Source organism: Pyxicephalus adspersus, chromosome 6 (genome assembly GCF_032062135.1).
Source record: "Pyxicephalus adspersus chromosome 6, UCB_Pads_2.0, whole genome shotgun sequence".
NCBI lineage: Eukaryota > Metazoa > Chordata > Amphibia > Anura > Pyxicephalidae > Pyxicephalus > Pyxicephalus adspersus.
Window position 1 is genome coordinate 81,877,692 of NC_092863.1, and position 21,671 is coordinate 81,899,362.

The window sequence follows — 21,671 nt, forward strand, 5'->3', positions numbered from 1 at the left end:
TAAGGGTTGTTGAGGATAGGTATCTGATGTCAATAAGCATAAGTGTACTAAAAGCACGCTTCATGAACGTTTAGTAAGCTTAGGACATTGTCATGTTAGGTCACTTCAAAGAAGATTTGTTTCTATTATATTCTTCAATATATACATTTAGAAAAGAAAAAGCAGGAACAAGTAAACAGAATGATTTTACTTATATATTACGTTTGGTTTGGCGGTTTCCTTTTGAATAGGGATATATTTTATCCATATTTTATAATATTCCAGTGTCATCTTGCAAAAAAATATTTGAATATTACCAGAGCTAAGCCTTGATCAGCCATGATAAGTCTGCTTACTTCTGTTCCAGAGTTATTTGGCTTTTTTAAAGTGTAACAGTTGTATAGATTATTATCAGTAAAATGTGCAGTTATTTTGTCTAATTCCAAAATGCACAATGTATTTGTAAACTAATAATGAATCAATTATAAGAGGATTTGCAGTTGTTAAATGTATCCTAAAATAATAATCCATTAATTACATGTAACTCAAATTTGTAGCAACCACACAAGTGTTTTATTTCCTTCCCGATTTCCTTTTAGCAGTGATCTCATTTTTCTAATTATGTTGATTAAAACCCACATGTGATAAAACAGCTTTATTAATTCTGTAACAACTGAAACTATAATTGTATAAATTAGTACCATGATGATCATTACATTTCTGCTTTACTTAGGTTTGTTTTGCAATCTCAGCAGTTTTTTTATAAACTCATCAGTTGTTTGTATTTTCCCAACACTTCCTTCTTTAAAAAATCACATTAAAAATTAATTTTTCCTTAGGTTACATATTGAAGCAAAATCTGACCTGTTAGTATTTTTTAGATGGCCACATCCCTATTAAATATAGGAACAAGTATTTCATGAAGGACACCAATTTTTATGGGACTTTGAAGGCCAGTATCAAAACATATATAAAAAACATTTTATTTATACATCATTAAAATTATACAAAAATATAAAATATAAAAACCATAGATTATATACCATACTCTTCTATTGGGGTACCTCTTGCAGGAACACATCCAAATGTTTTCTCTACGTGTTCCGCCTCATCAGGAAAAAGGAGATCTATATTTATGAGAACATATACAGTCAATTTTTTTCATATTTTAATTAGAACAGTATAGTCATAGAAAATAATGTAATTTGTATAAGTGAATGTACCTGGTGTTCGTATAAATGGCAAAACCTCTCACATCACATAGCGGAGGCAGGAAAAATATGGTGGTGGAAACATGTCTTTACTGTAGCCCAATCTAACAATATAACATAATAAAACAGGGCATTGAATCTCCAGTCAATCAATTAATAATGCTGCTTATATACCCCACTTTTCACCGTGAGGTAACCATAATAAAAGCAGATTTCACCCAGTGATGCATTCAATTATGTGGGAGGGGTGCTAGGTTTCCCAGGACTATCTCAGATCCATATCTCCTCAATTTATTTTTAATTCCTATCAACAAATCAGATTTAAAGTCTCAGTGAGCTAGCTATTACCAATACAATAAAGTGTTCTAGGGATTATCCTCAATAAATAGTGGTTATCACAGTGATAAAACTTCCACAACCATGTAAAATCAGCATATTTTCTGATATCCACTATCATTACTTGAACATCAAATGCTGGATATTGTGAAATATCATTCCAAACTTATACCCACATAAAAATGTTTCATAGTTCTCACCACTTTCATTCAGCTTCACAATCACTTTATAATAATCAACTTTGGCAGAAAACAATAAGGACTCCAATTGCTTGTTCAAAGGATGTTTACAAACATTCCTAATGTACAAATAAGACAGGGCTCATAAATATAGGTGCCTTGTATCTTTACAAAATTTCCATATTAGATCAGTTGAGAGTTACTTACAGTTTAGGTTTAACCATTTAACATATAGTTTCCTTCGGGAACCAATCCACCTGTCTTACTCACTATGGCCGTGTCGGCGTCCCACATGTAAGATGGTCTCCCTCTAAGTGTGTACCCAACTTACGTAGTGTGCCCACTGAAAGCATCCAATTTGAATACAGTGGTGGCGGTGGAGATTGCAGGGACTACCACAGATACATCATTCATACATGACAAATAATCAATTTACCATAACATATAATCAATTTACCATTTTATTGTAATACCCATGTTTAATATTTTACTATATAGAAAACTGCTGTTAAATAAACAATTACAATGTATATTTTATCCCATTGCAGAGATATTGCTTACATAGGTAGATGTCATTCACAGTATTTTATCTTTTCAATATGATTAATAAATTACAACTTATTATGTTTCCCTTTTCTATCGTTCTGTAACCGCATGAGAAATAAAGAAAAAATAGAACGGAAACAAGGAAGGGGAGAAAAAAGGGGGGGGGGGGGAAGGGCAAAGGGGACCAAAAACCCTGAAAGGTTCCATATGTCTCATAGGAAAGGATATTGTGTGGCCTTTAAGGAAAGATCAATTTATTTTCCTTCTGTAAAATATTTTTATCCCAATCCCCACCTCTTGGGTCACTTATCACCTTCTCTAGGGCTATGAATCTGACTTCCTTGGTTTTGAAATTGAGGTGTGTTCCCATGTGTAAGCTAGGGAGGGGGGGTTATAATTTTTCAATTTTTTCATGGTATAGACATGCTCATGGATCCACTTTCTAAATTCCCTCTTCCCTCTTAGTTTTACCCTCATAGAAACACCCAAAATTACAGAAAGCCATAAAAAAAATGCCGTTTGTTTTTACAATTGACTCTTTTGATTTTTACAATTGTTTTTATTTGGGGATATTTCTATTGGGTACTGGGAACTCATCCCTACTAATATAAATCTATTCCCATTGTGTGCATGTGCAAAATATGGGTATGTACCCCCCTTTTCATCATTAGTTGATGTGTCTATTTTAACTTGAAAGTGGCTGTGTACAAATCTATCTTTCAGGGATGGTAGTTTCCTAAATGTTAGTTTGGGATAGGTTCCTATATGTTTTTTTAACATATCAGAGGTAAGTATTAGCCAGAACTGACTACAAATATTCCTTAAAATCTGATGCTGTGCCGAATATCGAGCAATGAACCTTAATTAATTTTCTTGTTTCTTTTGTTCTTTAGGTGGAAATAAGAATTGTGTCCTTCCAGGCTGCTTTACTCTATTATAAGCCTTCCTCAGAGTTTTTTTTTTTTTTACTCAATTAGTCTTTTCTGAAGATCCTTAGCTGCTACCTCCAAATCTTTGTCTTTAGAACAGTATCTCCTTACTCTCAAGTAGGGGTTCCAGATGTGCACTTCTTGTGGATAATATTGTGTTCCCCGCTGTGGGTTTCTGGGGGAGGGTTAAGTCAGAGCTTATGAAAATTTCTATATCAAGAAAGGGTAGAACTTTCTTATACCTCACATGATTCTCAAGAATTTTTAAGCACATTCGTTTGTAAATGTCAATATCAAAAATTACAACATTACCGCCAGTTCTAGTTGAGTGTTCGATACATTTCCTTTACATTTAAAGTATCTATTGACTGAGACATTTGTTGAATGAGGGCAAAGATTATTGTTTTTTTTTTAAATCAGGATAATTCTTTGATTTAAGGTTTATTTTAAACAAATCTGATCTTTATCTTGTGCAGGGGAACGCTCAATGTGTTCCGAAAGATCTTCTATATTGCCTTCTTCCCATAGTTCCGTCAAATCTCAGAGTTCTAAACGCTTCAATATTATTATTTTCATAAATTTCTTTGACTTGATCATTATTTGCTGGGTCTTTATCAAAGAGTACTTTATAATACAATTTCCTTGCAAATAAATGTAGGTCTAAAAGAAGTCAAATTTGTCAAAACGATTCAGAGGACTGAAACTTGGACCTAATTTCAAAACTCCAGTTCCTGATCTGCTATCTAACTCATGTTTAGAAAGAATAATAATGTTTAGTTGGAATTTGTTGAGAATTTTGTATACAAAATTTTCATGGAGCCCAATAGTGGTGGATTCTGTGCCGTGGAATTTGTTTGCCTAAAAAAGGTGACGTAATAGGTGCTTGTGCTCCATAATTTGCGTGCCCTAGTGATGAAGATGCTCCGTTTTCATTAGGGGTTTTTGGGGAGATTACATCTGTGCCAGTTGGCATAGTATTAGTGTTGGGGTGAAATACTGAATCATTAGGTCGTTCAGTGGGAATAGTGATATCTTTAATGTGACCATTATGTGTATTTAGATTATAACGCCTTTTTGTTTTTTGAGTTATATGTTGTGACTCCTCATTAGGGAACCTCTTTGTTCCTTGTTTCTGACCTGTGATACTTTTTAAATTTCCAGCACATGAAGCTTGTGAGAAGCACTCGGAACCACTCCCATCAGTGGTTTCCACTATTCTCTCTTTACTTGGGAACTCTCTTCTAAAAACAAACAAAGAAACCCTCTTCTTAACAATTTTTTTTTTGTTTGATTCCATTTATAGGTTCTCTCTGGTAAGAACCCCTGCTGTGGTCCTTTAGGAATTTTTGTTCTTTGTTAGTGACTATTTCTACATTCAGTCTCTGTAAATAATTTTGAATCTCCTAGTTTTTACTACTAAATAAGTCAAACAAGATTAGTTCAGAGTGCTCCACATAAAATTTATCCAGATCATCCGTTGTTTATTTCAATTCTATAGTGTGATATTGGATCAATAGGGACATTAATTTTTGTGAACAGTCTTTTAGAACCTCTTCCCATTCTTTTTTAAAAACTGTTGAGTTGCTCACATTTAAAAATATCTGTACTCAGAGACCAATGGGATTGCATTTTTGCATTATTATTATTATTATTATTAAACAGGATTTATATAGCGCCAACATATTGCGCAGCGCTGTACATTAAATAGGGATTTATCTAAAAAGATATTGTATATGCCAGACATGGATTTCTTTTTTTAAAAGGTTTTAGTTTGTATGCAATCCAATTGATCTGATTCTCTTTTTGTATGTGTTCTGCATGTTTCTTTATTCCCGGAGCAAAACCCTCCCATTTTACTGCCTTTCAAGTCCATCAGGACTAAGAAAAAGTAAATGACAGAGTAGAAAAGGAGGAAGAAAGGTAAAGGGTTGGAAAGAGTCAGTTGCAATTAAGCAATCCACATATATTCAAAACTTAACATAGGTTATTCAATGTTCAGATACAGGTGGATAAGAACTAAACAATTGTGTGTTTAATCACCCTTACAATAAATATTTGTATAAATGTGGGTTATGTTAAAAGCATTAAAAATTGATTGACTGGAGATTCCATGCTCTGTTTTAATATGTCATATTGTTAGATTGGGCTTCAGTAAAGACATGTTTCCACCACCATCTTTTTCCTGCCCATATTTATGAACACTAGGTACATTCACTTGTACAAATGATATTTTCTATGATTATACTGTTGTAATTAAACATTTTAAAAAATTGACTGTATATGTTCTCATAATTATAGATCTCCTTTCTCCTGATGAAGCGGAAATTTCCGCGAAACGCGCAGAGAAGGCATTTGGCTGTACTCCCGCAAGGGATACCCCAATAGGAGAGTCTAGTGTATAGTCTATGGTTTTTATGATATTTTATATTAATATATTTTGTATAATTTAAATTATGTGAATAAAAATATGTTTTTTATATACTTTCCTTCAGGTACAATGTACTCATATGACAATATTTTTCATATGCCTACTGGTTGGCTTACTCAAGGTTAGACTGATCCCAAAAACCGGGTAACCATTATATCTGAATATATTGCTGCTAGAGGTTTTTTATCCTCTCTCATCCCCCAGATATTTTTGATAGTAAATAAAGACCAGAAAACGGATGTTATTTGAGATTTTTTTACTACAGGTCTTTGTGAACACCTGAAGCCCAGAGATACTACAATAAGGGCAACCCACAAGATTGTGTGGAGCCCGGAGGCTGGCACCATGCCAGTCTGCACATTTGGCTGGTTGTAATTAGCAGTACTGTACTGCCCACTGCCACACCTAGGCTTAAGGAACTTGTTTCTGCACCGCAACCTCATAGCCAGTGTGAAAAGAGCTTAAGCAACCGAATGATATGTGAATCCCATAATGCAAAGTAGGTAACTCACATCTCAATAGGTTGTTAAAGCACTGCATGGAATTGTGCATAAAGTGGAGCTTTCAGTGCTGATTATATATATATATATATATATATATATATATATATATATTGAATGGAGAATGTTCCTTTTTTTTGTAAGCCTGTCATGACCCTAGTTGACATTTCCTGACCAAACCAGCCTGGTGTTGAGACTTCATGTAAAACCTGAGCCTAGAATCCAAAAGACTACCAGAGACACGGGTTTAATTTTAAAGATCAACATCTGAACTTGAAGGCACCACAAGATGCAGTACATTGGCACTGTTACCTTAGAAACTATTTAAACCAGGTCAGGTGAACCTTGATGGCTTATACACTTAGTTGTCTGTTAGATCTTTTTAATATCTGCAGACTGATAAAAGCACTTATTTTGCAGTGTTTTCATGTGCCAAAGGAAAGGCTGAAGGAAAATAATGCATGCAGGGCACTCCTTAAATATGCCAGATTATTCATGTGGTTAAAATCACAAAAACCTGCATCATTAAAAACTAGATAAGAAGAATATAAAATAGGGGGAGGAGGACATCATTGACATAACACTTTAATTCAATGGGGGGGGGGGGCATGTATCGCAGCAGTATACTCCATTCCAGGTGCCCGCATCCAGATCCCTCTACCCATCTTGGGGGAAGGGAATTACAAGGCAGTAGGCACTGCAGCCTATACAGGTATAGCCTCAGGTGTTGAAGGGACTCTCAAAGGTGTGACCCAACAATCTCAAGAGGGTGTTGTGTCTGCGTAGGATCTGCTCTAGTCTGTATATGGGCCGTGAGGAGGGGACACCCTATAGCGGGAGCCTAGGTGTCCACTAGGGCAGCCAAGATCGACAGGAGTGGCAAGGATTGGGAGAAGGGCAAGGCAGGAGAGGGGAGAGCAGCTATTAGGGCCACAAAGGAGACTAGCATTGATAACTATCCCTGGTTGGCTCCTCACTGTAGCCCAATTGACCGCTCAGGTAAAGCCAACTTATATTTGATAACGTAGCAAGATACTAACACCACTGATTTACTTATTTTTGACATTTGTCTGTCATTAGAGAAATTTTCCTTCACTACCTTGACAATGTGAGGAAACTTCCACGTAGACACAGAGACAAATGTCCCCTTTAAAAGATGTTTCCCCTCTATTCATTTTCTGATACAACTAAAATTTTGAATTTACCCTTTCATTCCTCATGACATTACTGGTATAACATTGGTTATCAGGACAACCATAGAGCACGAATCTCCCTACAGGTATACAAACCCGTATGGAAACCTTTATAATTTTGCATTATTTTTCAGTTGAAAAACAGCAGCACTGAACACATTAAAAAGCCATGTTTATGGACAGAGAGTGTATATATCTCTTCCTAGAAGTTTTTTTTCAAAACCTGCACTTGAAAGATTTTAAAGACTGAGAAATGTGCAGGTGTGTTGGTCTGATTGATAGTAATTGTAACTTTGGTGGGAACAAGTAATTACTGAGGATGGTTACAGCACTAAACCCTCTTATGACATATATCTACTGCATTAAAAATTGTAAGACATACATTATCTTTCACATACAACATTAAAAATTATAAACTCTGGTACAAAATGGTTGTTCTTCTTCCTCCTTTGGATTTTTCTTCTTTAGAGAAGAAGTGACTACATTCTAAATTGTGTGTCTAATCATGCTGTCTGCTCGCAGTACAGAGAGTTTGCCTTTCTCTCCTAATGATACTTTTTCTAAAAGCAAACAAAACTTTTATCCCAGGGGGATATCCCCGGAACAGTTATCCCTATTGGAGGATCTTCTCCTCACCTATGACCACAACTAAAAAATAAAATGCCATGAGTGAGCAAAGCACTGATTTTTTTTTCAGGGCTCTTACTTTCTACATAACATGCTGGTATGGAGTTAGTTTGAGGTCTTTTTATTGTTGCTAAACTCATCAAGGCCAATTATTCAAAACAATAGACAAAAGTTTGAACTTTATTATTGCATGTACGGTTAAATATTTTCCTGTAAAATTAATCTACAAAGAACTAGTATAAGAAAGTATTATTCAGAATGTCATTGTTCATAAATAAATATGAAAAAGTGATTGTTTCTAGTCAAAAATTTTGAAATACCAGCACCTTTCATGTTGAATGCAAAGGGGGAAAGTTATCAAGAAAAGAATCAATACTGTTGTACTGTAAATCAGGCTGCCTCTTAGCAAAGAGTCTGTAGATGTTGTAAATTCGTATTCAGGCCAAGAACCAAGTACAGAAAATACCTGTTTACTTTGCCAGAAATGCAGTGTCCTTGTCATTCTTTGTGAACTGAAATGAAAGCTATAACATTATTCTCTTCATATTATCACACCTCCGATGTAATAGGGATAAAGAGAGAGAGGTGTGTTTTGTAGTTCAAACCTGGATATTAGCTCAGCCTGACAACCAAGAATCACTACATAAATATGGTGTCATCCTAAAACTATGTACACATGGTGATTGTAGCCCAAGAGGACTAGTCATGTTATTCTCGACTGAAAATCTGGCATGTGTACCCTGGTCCTCTGGCATTGGTCATTCCTGGTCACTCATTCTTCAATCCACCAGGGTCGCCTGATGAACAATCTGGTGCTTGCTCCTTCGCTCACCTGCCCTCTTCATAGAAGGGAACGGTGCTGTGTGTACAGTGGTCGTTCATTATTCAGTCACTGGAAAAGATAAAGAAATATAATTTCCAGTGTGAGTGAGTGTGATGAAATTAAGAGGGAAAAGCCTGAAAAGAAAATAACCTGTCTTTACCTGGTACACTACATTGACTGAAGAATAAACTTAGGGCACAAAATGTCCCCATTACTGTTAACATTCAAAACAGTAATCAACTGAAATGCCAATAAAATTCATGTCCTTAAATACTTTCATAGAATGTTATTTTAAGACTATTTAAATGAGTAAAAACAATTAAAATCATGGACTTAGTCAGTTTATCTTTTTTCAGGTAAAGTATTTTCTACTTTTGAGTTAGTTATGAGCCATTTTCTCTTATATAATATTTTGTTCATTATTGTTGATTGGAACACTTGGAAGACACCAGTTCTAAAAACGTATCTTTTACAGCTTTGATCTATCAATACAGGGACAAATGCAGTGCTAGAACTTACCACTAGGTTTCACTAGGTTTATACTCCAGTACAGCGGTTGCCAATTTTTCAGACTCCGGACCATGCATGCGCACGGAGCTGTGTGTCACTCAAAGGAGAAGAAACTTCACCCAGAGTGACGTCATGATGCCAGAACCAGCCCACTCTCTCCAGAGACACAACCTGCCCTAAGCCTGCGATCCATATGGGGGACATGGTCCGCCAGATGGCACCATCCAGAGCCATGTACCACCAAAAGATTTTTGTGGACTGCCGGTTGGTTGCACAATCTGTCTCACTGCTCCTGTTTTGAATTGCCTTAGTGGACTTTGTAATATTAACAAGCAAGGTATGTGGATCAAAACAGAAGGGATGGTTCTTTAACATTTTTTTCTTTTAGTTGTGTTAGTACTTTTTTCAGCACCATTACAGAAGAGTAGCATTGGAAATATTCTGATATTTAAGACTTTTTCTATTTGTATCATTGAAAGTGGATGATTTCAGATCTCTCTGCATGGCGCCTCTAAATTGTTACAGCTAACAAGCTCACTTGAAATGTAACAGCTCTATTATAGTATTGCTACAACTAAAATAAAAGTCAACTGCTGGCATTAGAAATGACAGGGTGGCTTAGTCTCCTGTTCTGTAATTTTGTAAATTTGAGAACTTCACAGAAAGCGTTGATTGTTTCTGTTACATAATAGTTGCATTCCATTTCTATTTTTACACCTTCTAGAAATAAATTTTCTGTCTAGTGGACAGAACATATATTAGGAAGGGGCAGAAATACCTGTGTTTTCTTAGATATTTTACTTATCGCTGAACTAAACACCACCATACTCGCCTTTCTCTGTTCCAACATCTTCCTCCTCCTTTTCTTCGATACGATCTTCAGCCATCTTAGTTGGCCAGGTTGGAATGATGTAATTCCCGAGCAGGTGTGCAAGAGTTTATTTAGTCCTGGAAAGGGAAGCACAGCTCAGCATTTTTGCCAGTTACGAGTCGGTAGGTAAGAGTGCTTATTACAGAAGGGACATCGCCTGTCCCTTTCTGCAATAATGGCCTGTCTGATTTCACCACTTCACAAAAAAGATATTGTATAATTGGACAGAAGGAATGGAGGAGCTCAGCTATGGGGAGAGATTACCTGAACGGAATCTATTCTCCCTTAAGAGGAGCCGTAAAGAGGGGATATGATCACCCTGTATAAAAATATAAATGGTCCATATAGAGAACTCTCTTCCCAACTATTCACCTTAAGATCGTTACAAAGAACAAGAGGACATTCTGCGTCTGAAAGAAAAGAAATTCAATCTCTGGTTAAGGAAGGGATTCTTCACAGTAAGGTCTGTGAAAATGTGTAATCAGCTCCCTCAGGAAGTAGTTTCAGCAACTACTATAGATTCCTTTAAGAAAAAGCTGGATGATTTTATGGAAACACAGAATATAATGTTGTCTAAAAGATTTAAAATAAAGATAACAGAGACTGTTGATCCAGGGAACATCTGATTGCCTCACGGAATCATGAAGGATTTTTTTTTTCCTATGTTGGAGCAAATTTAACCAGGGTTTTTTTTTTTCTTCTGGATCAACTATGTCTTATAGGGTTTTATATCTGGAATTTGTTTATTTCCCTAGTGGTTGAACTTGATGGACTTATGTCTTTTTTCAACCTAATTAGCTGATTTTTGATTTTCCGTTTTTTTGGTTTTGCATCTCCATTCTAGTGATCTCCTCCAGCTTTTTTACAATCATCTCCCATCTACATGCTCTGTATGTTCTGGCAGTGACTACTGGGTTTGTCACTGTGGGCTCCTTAATGTCTAAACATGCTTGCTCACATGTTTTCCTCTCTTAATTTGCAAGGACTCACAGGGGCTTCTACAAATTTAGAAAAGGTAGCCCTAGACTACTGTACAAGGAAGCCCTGTGAGATATGCAACTACATGATATGGCTGGGCTCTGCAGAAAAATGTCACCTTGTAAAATAGGTTATTTGTTAAAAGTAAAATATATATATATATATAGGTTCCTAAACTTGTAACTGTTCAAGTACATTGAAGGCAAATTCAGTCCTGTGGTTTACTGCAGCATTCTACTGCAAGCTGAACCACAGTCCTATCTGCTTCTATTCAAGTGAATAAGAGCGGTTGGGACCAATTTTGTGCACGTGGCTGTGTTAGGTTGCTGCATGGTTCTGAAAGTAAAAAGTTGTTACATGTAGTTGCTTTTTTTTCTTTTCTTTGAGGGAAAGAAGTCCCCGAGTGACCAACTTTACTTTTTTTTATTACAGTTATGAAACAAACAAAACTGGCTAATAAACCTTTTGCTTCCCCTTAACAAGTCAGAAACAGCAGCTTTTAGGGAAAAAAAAAAAAGAATGGGATTCCCTGAAGCATTTCAACTTCTGATATATATGCCTGTTCAGGATTCAGCTATTAGTTTTGCAAATACACAAAATTGTTTAATTTGTTACAACAGCAAAAGCTTCACTTAAAATAAAAAAAGTTGTGTTACTTTTCCCTCAAGTGAACGTAAATGTTCACAGTGTTTGATATCCCATTGGGCTTCAGCTGTGTAAGAGTATGATCATTGTATTGCTTTATCCCCTGGCAAACAAAGACAGCCTGGTTCCTGCATGGTGATTACAATATTGTGTTATTCATGTCTTTGTGCATATGTCACAGAAAATGTTTTTCCAAGTATTCTTATGCTTGCCTACATTAAATAGCTGAAAAGTATCATTTCAATATGAAAGCCACCACAAGGGTACCAATTTTACAGCCATTTTTTATTATCATCTTAAAATTGTTTTCTGTGTGTAGTGGGCTGGTGTTTTACCTGCTTCCTAAAGCAAACTTTTCCTTTACTAAACCAACATGAAGTTGAAGCACTTTCATTGTTACACATGGGAGCTAGAAAATCCTATCCCCGTATTGCATTCTGGCTGCTGTTTGAGATTATTTTATGGTTCCTAAGGTTCACACTGTTTCATCTAAATTTATGCAGGCATATCCATAATACAAAATAATATATTCTTTACATACATTTGGGGTATTTCTGTTTAAGAATGTAGGTATGAATCATTATATTGTATTAATTGGTACATTTGATATTGATGAAATCCAAAAAATGTATTTGGCTGCAGTGTAGGGTATAAACAGTCATGAGGAGTTTGGCCACCTTTTTGCCTTCAACCTTTAGGTTGCACAGTGAACATTATCACACCAATAAGATTATCGTTTTTGTTTTCCAGTAAGCAAGTTCACAGTGTATTGCTGTTGAGTATGACTATATACCAGCTGGAGAAAAACATTGACATGTTCAATACTTATTTCCCCCGCTGTGTATATATATTTCTGGAAAGAAAACTAGTAATATCCCTGTGGAAACAACTGCAAGTTGCATCTGAGAAGGGGCCATGAATATTTTCTTGTGTTACTTTTCCTAACCACCCATAAATAAATATTCACTTACATTCCTTTTCATCTTCGGAGCCATCAGCCCACATTTTGTGCAGCCGGTGACTCCAAATTACAGCTGTCAGTGTCAGCACAAATTCCCATAAGGATCAAAAAACAATCAGTTTGGCTCCTGAAAATGTTTTCAAGTCTTCATTTGCACATGAACACTGTCAACTTCAGGCAGTATAGTTCATCTACAGGACCAGATGTTTAAAAATGTAGGTATATTTGTTTGCCCCCTAAAGTGTAAAAATAACTAAATTGGACCCTCTACCTGGTATGTCCAGATAAAGAAATCTGGCCATTGTGCTCTAATGCCCCTCCAATCCATACTTGTAATGATTGTTTCTGATTCTGCCAGTAATACACTTCCAGTCCTGAGGTGTCCGTGATACACTAAGAAGTTCACAGAAGATAGTTGGGAGAGCAGGTAAAATTGTGTTTATATTTCAGCTTAGCTCCTGGAATGTTACAAAGCATTTGTGGCAGGTATTCTTTCTAACAGTAGAAAACTAATGCAGCTACCACACCTAACGGTAAACTGTGATATATTACATTTTTGTTTTTGCATCAGATACATTTTATTCATATTTATGAAATTGTGTATACATGAGATAATGTGTTACCATACTAAAGAAGGGTAGACCTAAATGCCTACATAAAATAACTTCATGTGCATTATGGCTGTCTAGCACTTTTCAGAAACTGCCAGGTCGGTTGGTCATTGACACACCTGCACTGATCTGTAGAACATGGTTTTGTAAGTGCATAAAAACATTCAGGGGTTCCTAGGACCCAAAAGGCCTTTAAAAGATTGTAATTGTTCAGGTAATAAATGCTGCATATTAATTACCATTGTCAGTTCCATGGCTTGTTTCTAAATACAGGTTTTGCTTTAAGTTGCATCTGACAATAGTTGTCTTGCTACTTATTGTGGATTGTTATCTTCATCTCTATGAAATATAGAGGCATTTCATATCAAACTGTCACTGTAGTATAAAGGAAGCCACAACTGTGTACTTTTGAGATAAGAATGGCTCTGCTGTTTATCCTATGTAATCAAATGTTGTGACTTCTTGCTCATTTTTTCATTTTAACAGATGAGGCAGAAGGAAGTAAGAAAAAACTGAAGAAAAAAAAGGAGAAGATGAAATCTAAAAAAACAAAGAAAAGGTAATCTTTTAATATGGTTTCAGTATGAGGAGGGGATACACAGTATGTATGGTGTAATATGAAAGGAAACCTCACAGAATTACATTTTTTTTTGTTTTCTGTAGTTCGAAATAGTTTTTCTTAGTATGACTTTTTTAAAATGTTAAAAATAATGTCTAGTATTGTGTTGGGTATAAATATTTCTACTTTAAAAGGGTAAATGCAAAACCTTAGTTAACAGAATAAAGTTAATAGAATAGTTTCTAACTTTTTGAGCCAATGATGATAATCCACAAATAATACTATCTCAACTTTTTTAAAAAAATAAAATGAAGACCTTGTCTGGTCTGTAATCATTGTAATAGCATCTTTGAAGGCAATTTTATCATCCCATCCCACAGAGGCACTTCAGTCACAGTACAAGGAGGATCATGTGTGATTTAGCTGATCTCGTTTTGTGTGTTAAAATGTCCAACAGCTCTCCACTGAAATGGTCAGACACAGATTTTCATCACAAGTATGTCATTTGGAGAAAACTGGTAGAATAGAACATATTCTCCCATTCACAGTGAAGCAGGGCATGCAATTTTACAATCAAAGAGTTATAGATGAAGTAATTGGATATTCTGTATAGGAGGTGAACCAGTGCTCCCTCTTTGGACAAGCTTACTGGATTCACATTGTATCCCTAGGTCTATGAAAGTTGATTTATTCCTACTACCTGATACCTAAATATCATTGTCATTGCATTAACCTCATATCAAAGCAACTTCTTAAAGCAATCATGTTGATTATTGTAAATTAGAAGTTTAACCTTGGAACCAAACCTTACAAAAATAAATCCCATTGGGTAGCTCAGCTTGGCTGTAGCTTGCACCTTTTTTGGCAGGCAAGACCTTGTCTTTTAATTTCTTGTTAACATATTAAGTTCCTACGATTGCTCGCCACCTATTTTTATGACTACAAGATCTGCCTCTCCTCTTGTAGAAACATCTTTTTTTTCTACTCCAGTTTATAAATGCTGTAAATGTAGTCTGGTATGTATTATTCTTCCTTCTTTGGGTGTCACATGATTGACCCTCCCACTGACTAAATTCAGAGATGAGTGGAAACAGCAGTAATGCAGTGTGCAGGCACATTTGACTCATGAAATAGATATTCTGTACACCGCTTTTCTTCTATGCACTGGGCGCCATTTATTAAAGCTCTCAAAGATTGAAGAGGATAGTCTATAAGGGGTGCTTTTTGGCAGATGTTTTTGACCCTGAACAAGATCCATTTTTGGTTTGATGGATCACCTCCGGTAACCGATCTTCTCCAGTCTTGAAGAGCTTTAATAAATCGGGCCCAGTATTTGTATTTATTGTCAACCTGATTGCTATTAGAATTTCCCTTGATGAATTTTGGGTTAGCTGTGCTTTAAAGATTCCAGTCTTTAAAAGTAGATTTAAAACTCTGTTTTCCTATGCGCTATGTATTCTAAGTTTTTACAAAATTATTTACTAAAATAAAAATTCTGCATTTACCTTTTTTTTCATTCTTTTCTGACTCTCCATGTTGCTGGTTTCATACATACTTTAATCTCCTTTTAGTATACATACATTAACTTCGGTGTCATATCATTGCTTTAGACCACCTTTCGAATTATCAACCAGTCGTGCATTAGACAGATTGACTACACAAGAGCACAAAAAGATTGTGAACATAGACTAAGTCTCTGAAAATACTGGTTTTATTTATTTTATTGATATACATAATACTTTCTTTTCAAGAAACATCAATAAAATATTTTTTTTTTTAAGAAAGGGTACTTGTCACCATTTAAGTATTGCCCCTCCATGTGTCATGAACACTGCACACTCAGTGATGTTTTTATCACAATATATACCATTTGCTTATAATATTTTATTGTAGATCTCATTCATCGAGCGACTCTGAGGACAGTCCCAAAGCAAAGAAAAGTAAAAGCCACAGAAAAGAGAAAAAGCAGAAAAAAGCAAAACATCATAAGAAAGGCAAGAAAAAAGGAAAACAAGAACGCCATTCCTCTTCATCTTCCAGCAGTTCAGATTCATCCAGCAGTGACTGACTCATGGTTGTTCTGTGTAGCAAGAACATTTTGCACAATTAATTCTCTGGGTTAAATCATTATGGAAAATAGCCTGGACTGCTACAGAGAGCAAATCACTTCTGGATCATAGCATGGATACCTGATTCTATACAAGCAGCCTTATATTATGTAAGCAGTGTGCCTTCCACGCTGTTTATTATCAGTTTCAGACAATGAGAAAACTTCAGACTGCTGATTGGGGTCACATTGTAAGGACACAATTGGGCTTGTTTAAAAGGACAGTAATGTTGTGAAAAATGTGACAACTTGTGTTACCGAAAATCCTATTTAGAATAATTTTGTATGTCCTACAAAACAATAAAGACATGAGTTTTTTTATATGGTGTTTTGCTTTATTGTGTTCGGGTTCTATTTGCTGACAGCTTTGTTTGTTCTCTGATGTTTTAATTTATGAAAGTGGTTAAAAACTTTGTTTTATTTTTTGCATTTTTAGTTTAAAATTTAGGCAAAAACTTTTTATAGTTTACATGCTGACATTTACAGGCTGGTCAATAGGGTAGAGTGTCAGCTTCCTGGCCAGGAGTTCTTGTTCCCAAAAGCAGAATATAGCTTACAAAGGCGGAGCTTTGGCAGTGATGAAATGCCATGTATGTTGTGTTTCAAGCAACATGGAACATTAGCATACATCAGCATATTTAAATTAGAGAAGTCGTGGTACCATAAAATGAGGAGTTGAAGTCGATGGGTTTTTGTACCAACCGGCTAAAATGTTAACCTTTTATTGTTCCCTCTTTCACACTACTTTTCTGCTGCCATTCCCCTCTGGTAACATCTCTGTCATACCCACCCACCTATCACCACGCCTTCCTTCACCACTAATGGGGGACATCTTAATTCGCCCATCAAGCACTTACATCACAACCTTAACACCCCCCAGTTTGCTATGAATTGTGTTTCAGGAAGGGAGGGGGGCAGATTTCCCCCATTCAGCTACACTGAATGCACCCACTAACACTAAAACCCAATAATTTGGAAGAACTTATTCCTGCCCTGATAATACAATCTGCTGTAAGAGACTCCTTATTCATATGGAGCTCTGTCATTCTGAAGATTCCCTATGATATTTTATTCCAATAGAAAAGTCATTGGCGCAAAAGTCACTGCCTGAATAAAATGGTCTAAATAGGAACTATGGCAGAACAGTGTGGGGCCTTCACCGCCAGCTCATCTCAACAATTCAATTACCCTATTTTTTTTTCCATTGTGACAGTAAATAACTCCCGTCTCTCTATCCTTTTCAGTACTTGCTGCTATGAGGTTTCTGGAGTATTTTAATTTGCAAGCTAAATGGTTATATGTCTGGCAGAGTGATAGTTAAAAAGAATTTCAATGCTATATGTACAATTTGTCCTTGCTGGAAAAGTAGAAATACTGAACCTCAGATGGTTTCCCTTGATAAGTGGTTTCCTTCACCAACAAAATAGCTAGCAAAATGACAAATCTAATCTCTTCAGGCTAAAATAGCTCATTATTTGGCTGATATTTCACTTTTCAGACAAATAGGCATAACCAATACCCTTCCGACCTGAGCCGTTCTCCTCTGCCACGTCAGTCTGTTTTGGCATTGCATACATGGTTTCTTTCAGCATTTCAGTGGTCTTTCCAGATGTTGAAATTTTACCTCTTCATACCTTCTGTGTTTCTATTGTATGTTTATCCCCATCCCAAAATTCACTGTAAACCGGGGAAACATAGGTCACTACTTATTCAGTTATCAAGGAGTAAGTGGTTTAATAAGTTATACTTTTTAAGCACTATTCATTGCATCTGCCTTAAATGTTATGAATGCATATATTTAATTGGCTTTCTGATTTATGGTCAGAACTGAAAGTCCCTTTTGCCCAATGCTCACAATCTCACACTTTTAAGGACATTTGCCCATCTCAGTTTGCATAGATCAAATAAACAATATAAATATACCCCTAGGTGTTTGCTGACAACAATAAGCAGAATTATGATCACAGCGTTGCTGTGCCCCTCCATTGTCTAAGCATCAGTCTAAGGTGACCAGGTGGTTCTGTTTAATTGCAGTGGAAGAAGTGTTTGGCAGGTAGGTTAATGTGCACAGTTGCAAACATTGTTACTGGATTTGATTTTTAGTGGTTGTTTTCAGTAAGGAAGAATGAAAAAAGAGAAGTAGTCACCTATATTTGTCCTCATCCATAACAAACAGCAGTGGCCCTTAGCTTTCAGTGACAAATCACTGAGCGACATCAAAGGACAGCTGTACAGATGCTAGATTTTCACCCAAGCAAAGCCCAAACTTTCATCTCAGGTGACTAAAATATAACATCTGTATGTAGCTTTAACTGACCAGATATAACAAAATTATGACAAACCGTTTGCATATATGTATATTAGTTGTGTACTTTGAAATTTGCCTGATGCGGAACAACATTTTCTGTGTGTCAACACTAAGAAATTGTAAAACTTTTTAGGGCTTTGGTAGCAAGAATTGCTAACTTTGTAAGTGCCACATTTCTATAAATTCTCCTTTGAATATCCATCACAAACCATAAAAATGCTGCAGATAAATTGCTACTTTTGGCACCTCTTTCTTCTACGTACCACAGGAATTGCCTGCTACTGCCACCACGTGCACAATACCCACTCCCAAGCTTCCTGCCTTTTCCGGACAGCATCCAGCACGCTTGTTTTCTGTCTCTCCTGCACACCAATAACCCCCCCCCCCCCCCCAAAAAAAAAAAATCCCAAAACAATCTCTTGATTCTTTACTTCCACCAATGTACATTCCCTTGTGCTCAATTCTGCCCTTTCTACCCCAACATTTTAATCAGCAAAGTATAGCAGGGTGCTAGATGTAATAAAGTAATTTGGGCCACGTATAAGGTGCTGAAGCTCCTGACTGTGCTGTCTGTTTCTAGACAACCCTGCAATGGTCGTTTGGAGCGCAACATTTTTTCAATTTATTAGTAAATTTACAACACCACGTCAGCCCCCACTAGGCCATCCACACACACATCTTACTACTACGTGTACTGATATTGTTATTATTACTGCTCCAGTCATTCCCTTGGCACTGTACAACACCTCCCTTTCCCTTAAAACACACACTCCACAACCCAACACAACAATCCCCAATTGTTTACTATTGCAGCCGCTAAAACACAATACCTCCCCACTTTCATCCCAATCACCTACCAATGGCAATGCTTAGCTCTACAACCCTTACACACACACACACACACACACACTTAATATTCTTGCTTACATCCCCCTACCAGGCATCCCAGTTTTTGACAAAAGCCTCGCGAAACCTCCCTGAATACTTTCCTTCTCCCAGCTTACGCTCTTCTCTCCTGCAAATTTTCACTTCTGTTTGTTTAGGAACCACATTACTTTTTTTTATATGCTATGTTTAAAATTACATCAATTCATGTGTTTTTATTTGGTGTGTGTTCACTTTAACATCTACACAACCTAGAAGGATGCAGTGGTTTCTGTTCCGGGAAAAAAAATTCCATAAAGTATTCAGTAGCTTTAATTAACCTATTGCCGAATGTCTTCAGCTAAAGGGTCTGGAAAAACATTTTCTTTGGTGACAGATTTTCACACCTCAACTACATTCATAAACTACTGCTAATTAAAAAGATAAACAAGCATGAAGTTGACAGGTCTAAAAAATAAATGATGAGTATTTTATACAATTAATGCAAAACAGAATTTTTTTTGCATCAAAAAAGAATATTATAATAATATTATGTGAACAGATCCTCACGTTTTCACTGACTTATTTCTTGGTTGTTATAGGCAAAATTTATAAATAACCAAAATAACCAGTGCAGAATACAATTTGTTCAACTGCAAAAGTTTATCCAGGACCTCATTTTAAAGGTATGGGTACTTTATGTCTTGGTGAGATGTTTGCCCATGCTAATCATATGTATGAGCAGTTCCATACAACCCAGGGCCAACTCATCTTGGGCAGCAGTTAGAACCTTGCCTGGTAGCTAATTCTATATCCTCTATACAACAAACGCATCATTACTATGCTATGCCGTTAAATCCCTCTACAGCTTTTGTCTTACCCACCTTTCTGACCTGATAGAAAAATAACCCCCCCCCCCCCCAGCCGCTCTGCTTGCTTTTCCATTGACCTACTAATGACCTCCTCAATGATAACCTTGTCACAAGCACAACTTCAAGACTTTTCCTAGGGCTGCCCAACTCTTTGGAATGCTCTTCCTTGTCCTATGCAGCTTGCTCCTACCTTAAAAAGCATTTAAAAGAGTCTCATGTTTTCAAACTCGCCTTCCCATCTTCGCTTTTTAGATTGTAAGCTTTTTTGGGCAGGGTCCTCTCCTTTTCCTGCGTCATTGTTTGTATCTCTCTGTCATTTGTAACTCCTAAATAATGTACAGTGCTGTGTCTATGGGTCTATGCATGTCTATGCATGCATATTCGGGTCTACTTTGTCTTTACCATGTCATTACATACCCACTGTTAGTAAGCTGTAAATATATTCCTATTGTTGTTCCCCTTTATGATAAACATTTGAATAAAACACATTTCTAAAAAAAGCCTCTTGTTCTCTGTTTAAAAGCTTTCAGGGATCCTACATGCCCACTGATAGGTCACAGCTGGAGCTCTTCAATCCTTTGTCGAATGACCACTGCTTTCAAACACGGGGTCTATCTTCAGCATGCATACTCAGGCTGTGACTGCTTTTCAAAGAAAACAAATTGTAATTAATTTTGATGCACCTGAAATGTATTTAGCAGTTTTCTAAGTTAGTATATCAACCAATATTATGAATTGATGCAAATATTAGTGTGCTGAGACAAGGCATAATAAAATATAATACTGACTTATCACAGCGTAGGAACAGAGGGATTCTTTTTATAGTTCATAATGCTGGTATGACAGGTTGACAGATTCCTTTTTATAACTGCATAGAGAGATAGGCAGTACAAAATGATATAACAAAAGTCACAAAACACAAAAACGTAATTTTTCACAAATGCTCACGTTTTCTCCATTGTTTACTATTGCTTATGTATTATTAAGAATAATACACACTGTCTTAACTGTTTTGTAAGGAAAAGTATGTCCCCTTGTCTGAAAAGCTGACAGAGAAAAATATCTGAACATGCATTTGTGTATGGGAATATATTCTCTGATATTACTCCAAATTATTGATGTAAAATTGATCTCCCTAAACATATTTGGTATTACTAGAGCAGTAAAATATTAACATGGAACTCTAGGCATGAACATTAAATATATTAATGGAATATATATTGGTGAAAAGTGGAATTCAACTAAAGAACAAAATATTCTAAGCAGGCAGGTTCTTCATTGCAGAAGGTACAGGGTGATGTCTCTTCTACAATGAAACAAATTTACCTGTTTGCAATCTTCGTTTCGATACGCATCTCAGTATAAACCTCGGCATACAAGATCATAACAGGCAAGTAGCACAGGACCATCCAAGGCGCAAATTCTAAGTGACACCAACAGGGCACCCTGCAAGGGGTGATGGGCTGTTGCCTAGAGACCGCCAGACTCCTTGCTGCTGGGTGCCACCAGGTCGCTACACTTGGGGTCACCCTACCAAAGGAGGAAAGCTGGAACGTCTTCGGTGTGGAGACAGGCCACAGGCAAATGCAGTCCATGACAGGACGGTTCAGTGGGGAGCGCCTCAGGAACCGATG

The 21,671-nt window shown here is 36.4% G+C and overlaps 1 protein-coding gene across 1 annotated transcript in view; it reads left to right on the plus strand.

The window, feature by feature from the left end:
• The window catches only part of SREK1IP1 (SREK1 interacting protein 1), a 39,312-nt gene extending 22,996 nt beyond the window's left edge, over positions 1–16,316 (plus strand). Inside the window, exons 4-5 of the mRNA XM_072416362.1 lie at positions 13,814–13,886; positions 15,780–16,316. Of these exons, the coding sequence (XP_072272463.1) occupies positions 13,814–13,886; positions 15,780–15,954 (248 nt within the window). The 3' untranslated portion in view covers positions 15,955–16,316. The remainder of the gene's footprint in view (positions 1–13,813; positions 13,887–15,779) is intronic.
• The last annotated feature ends 5,355 nt before the right edge of the window (positions 16,317–21,671 follow it).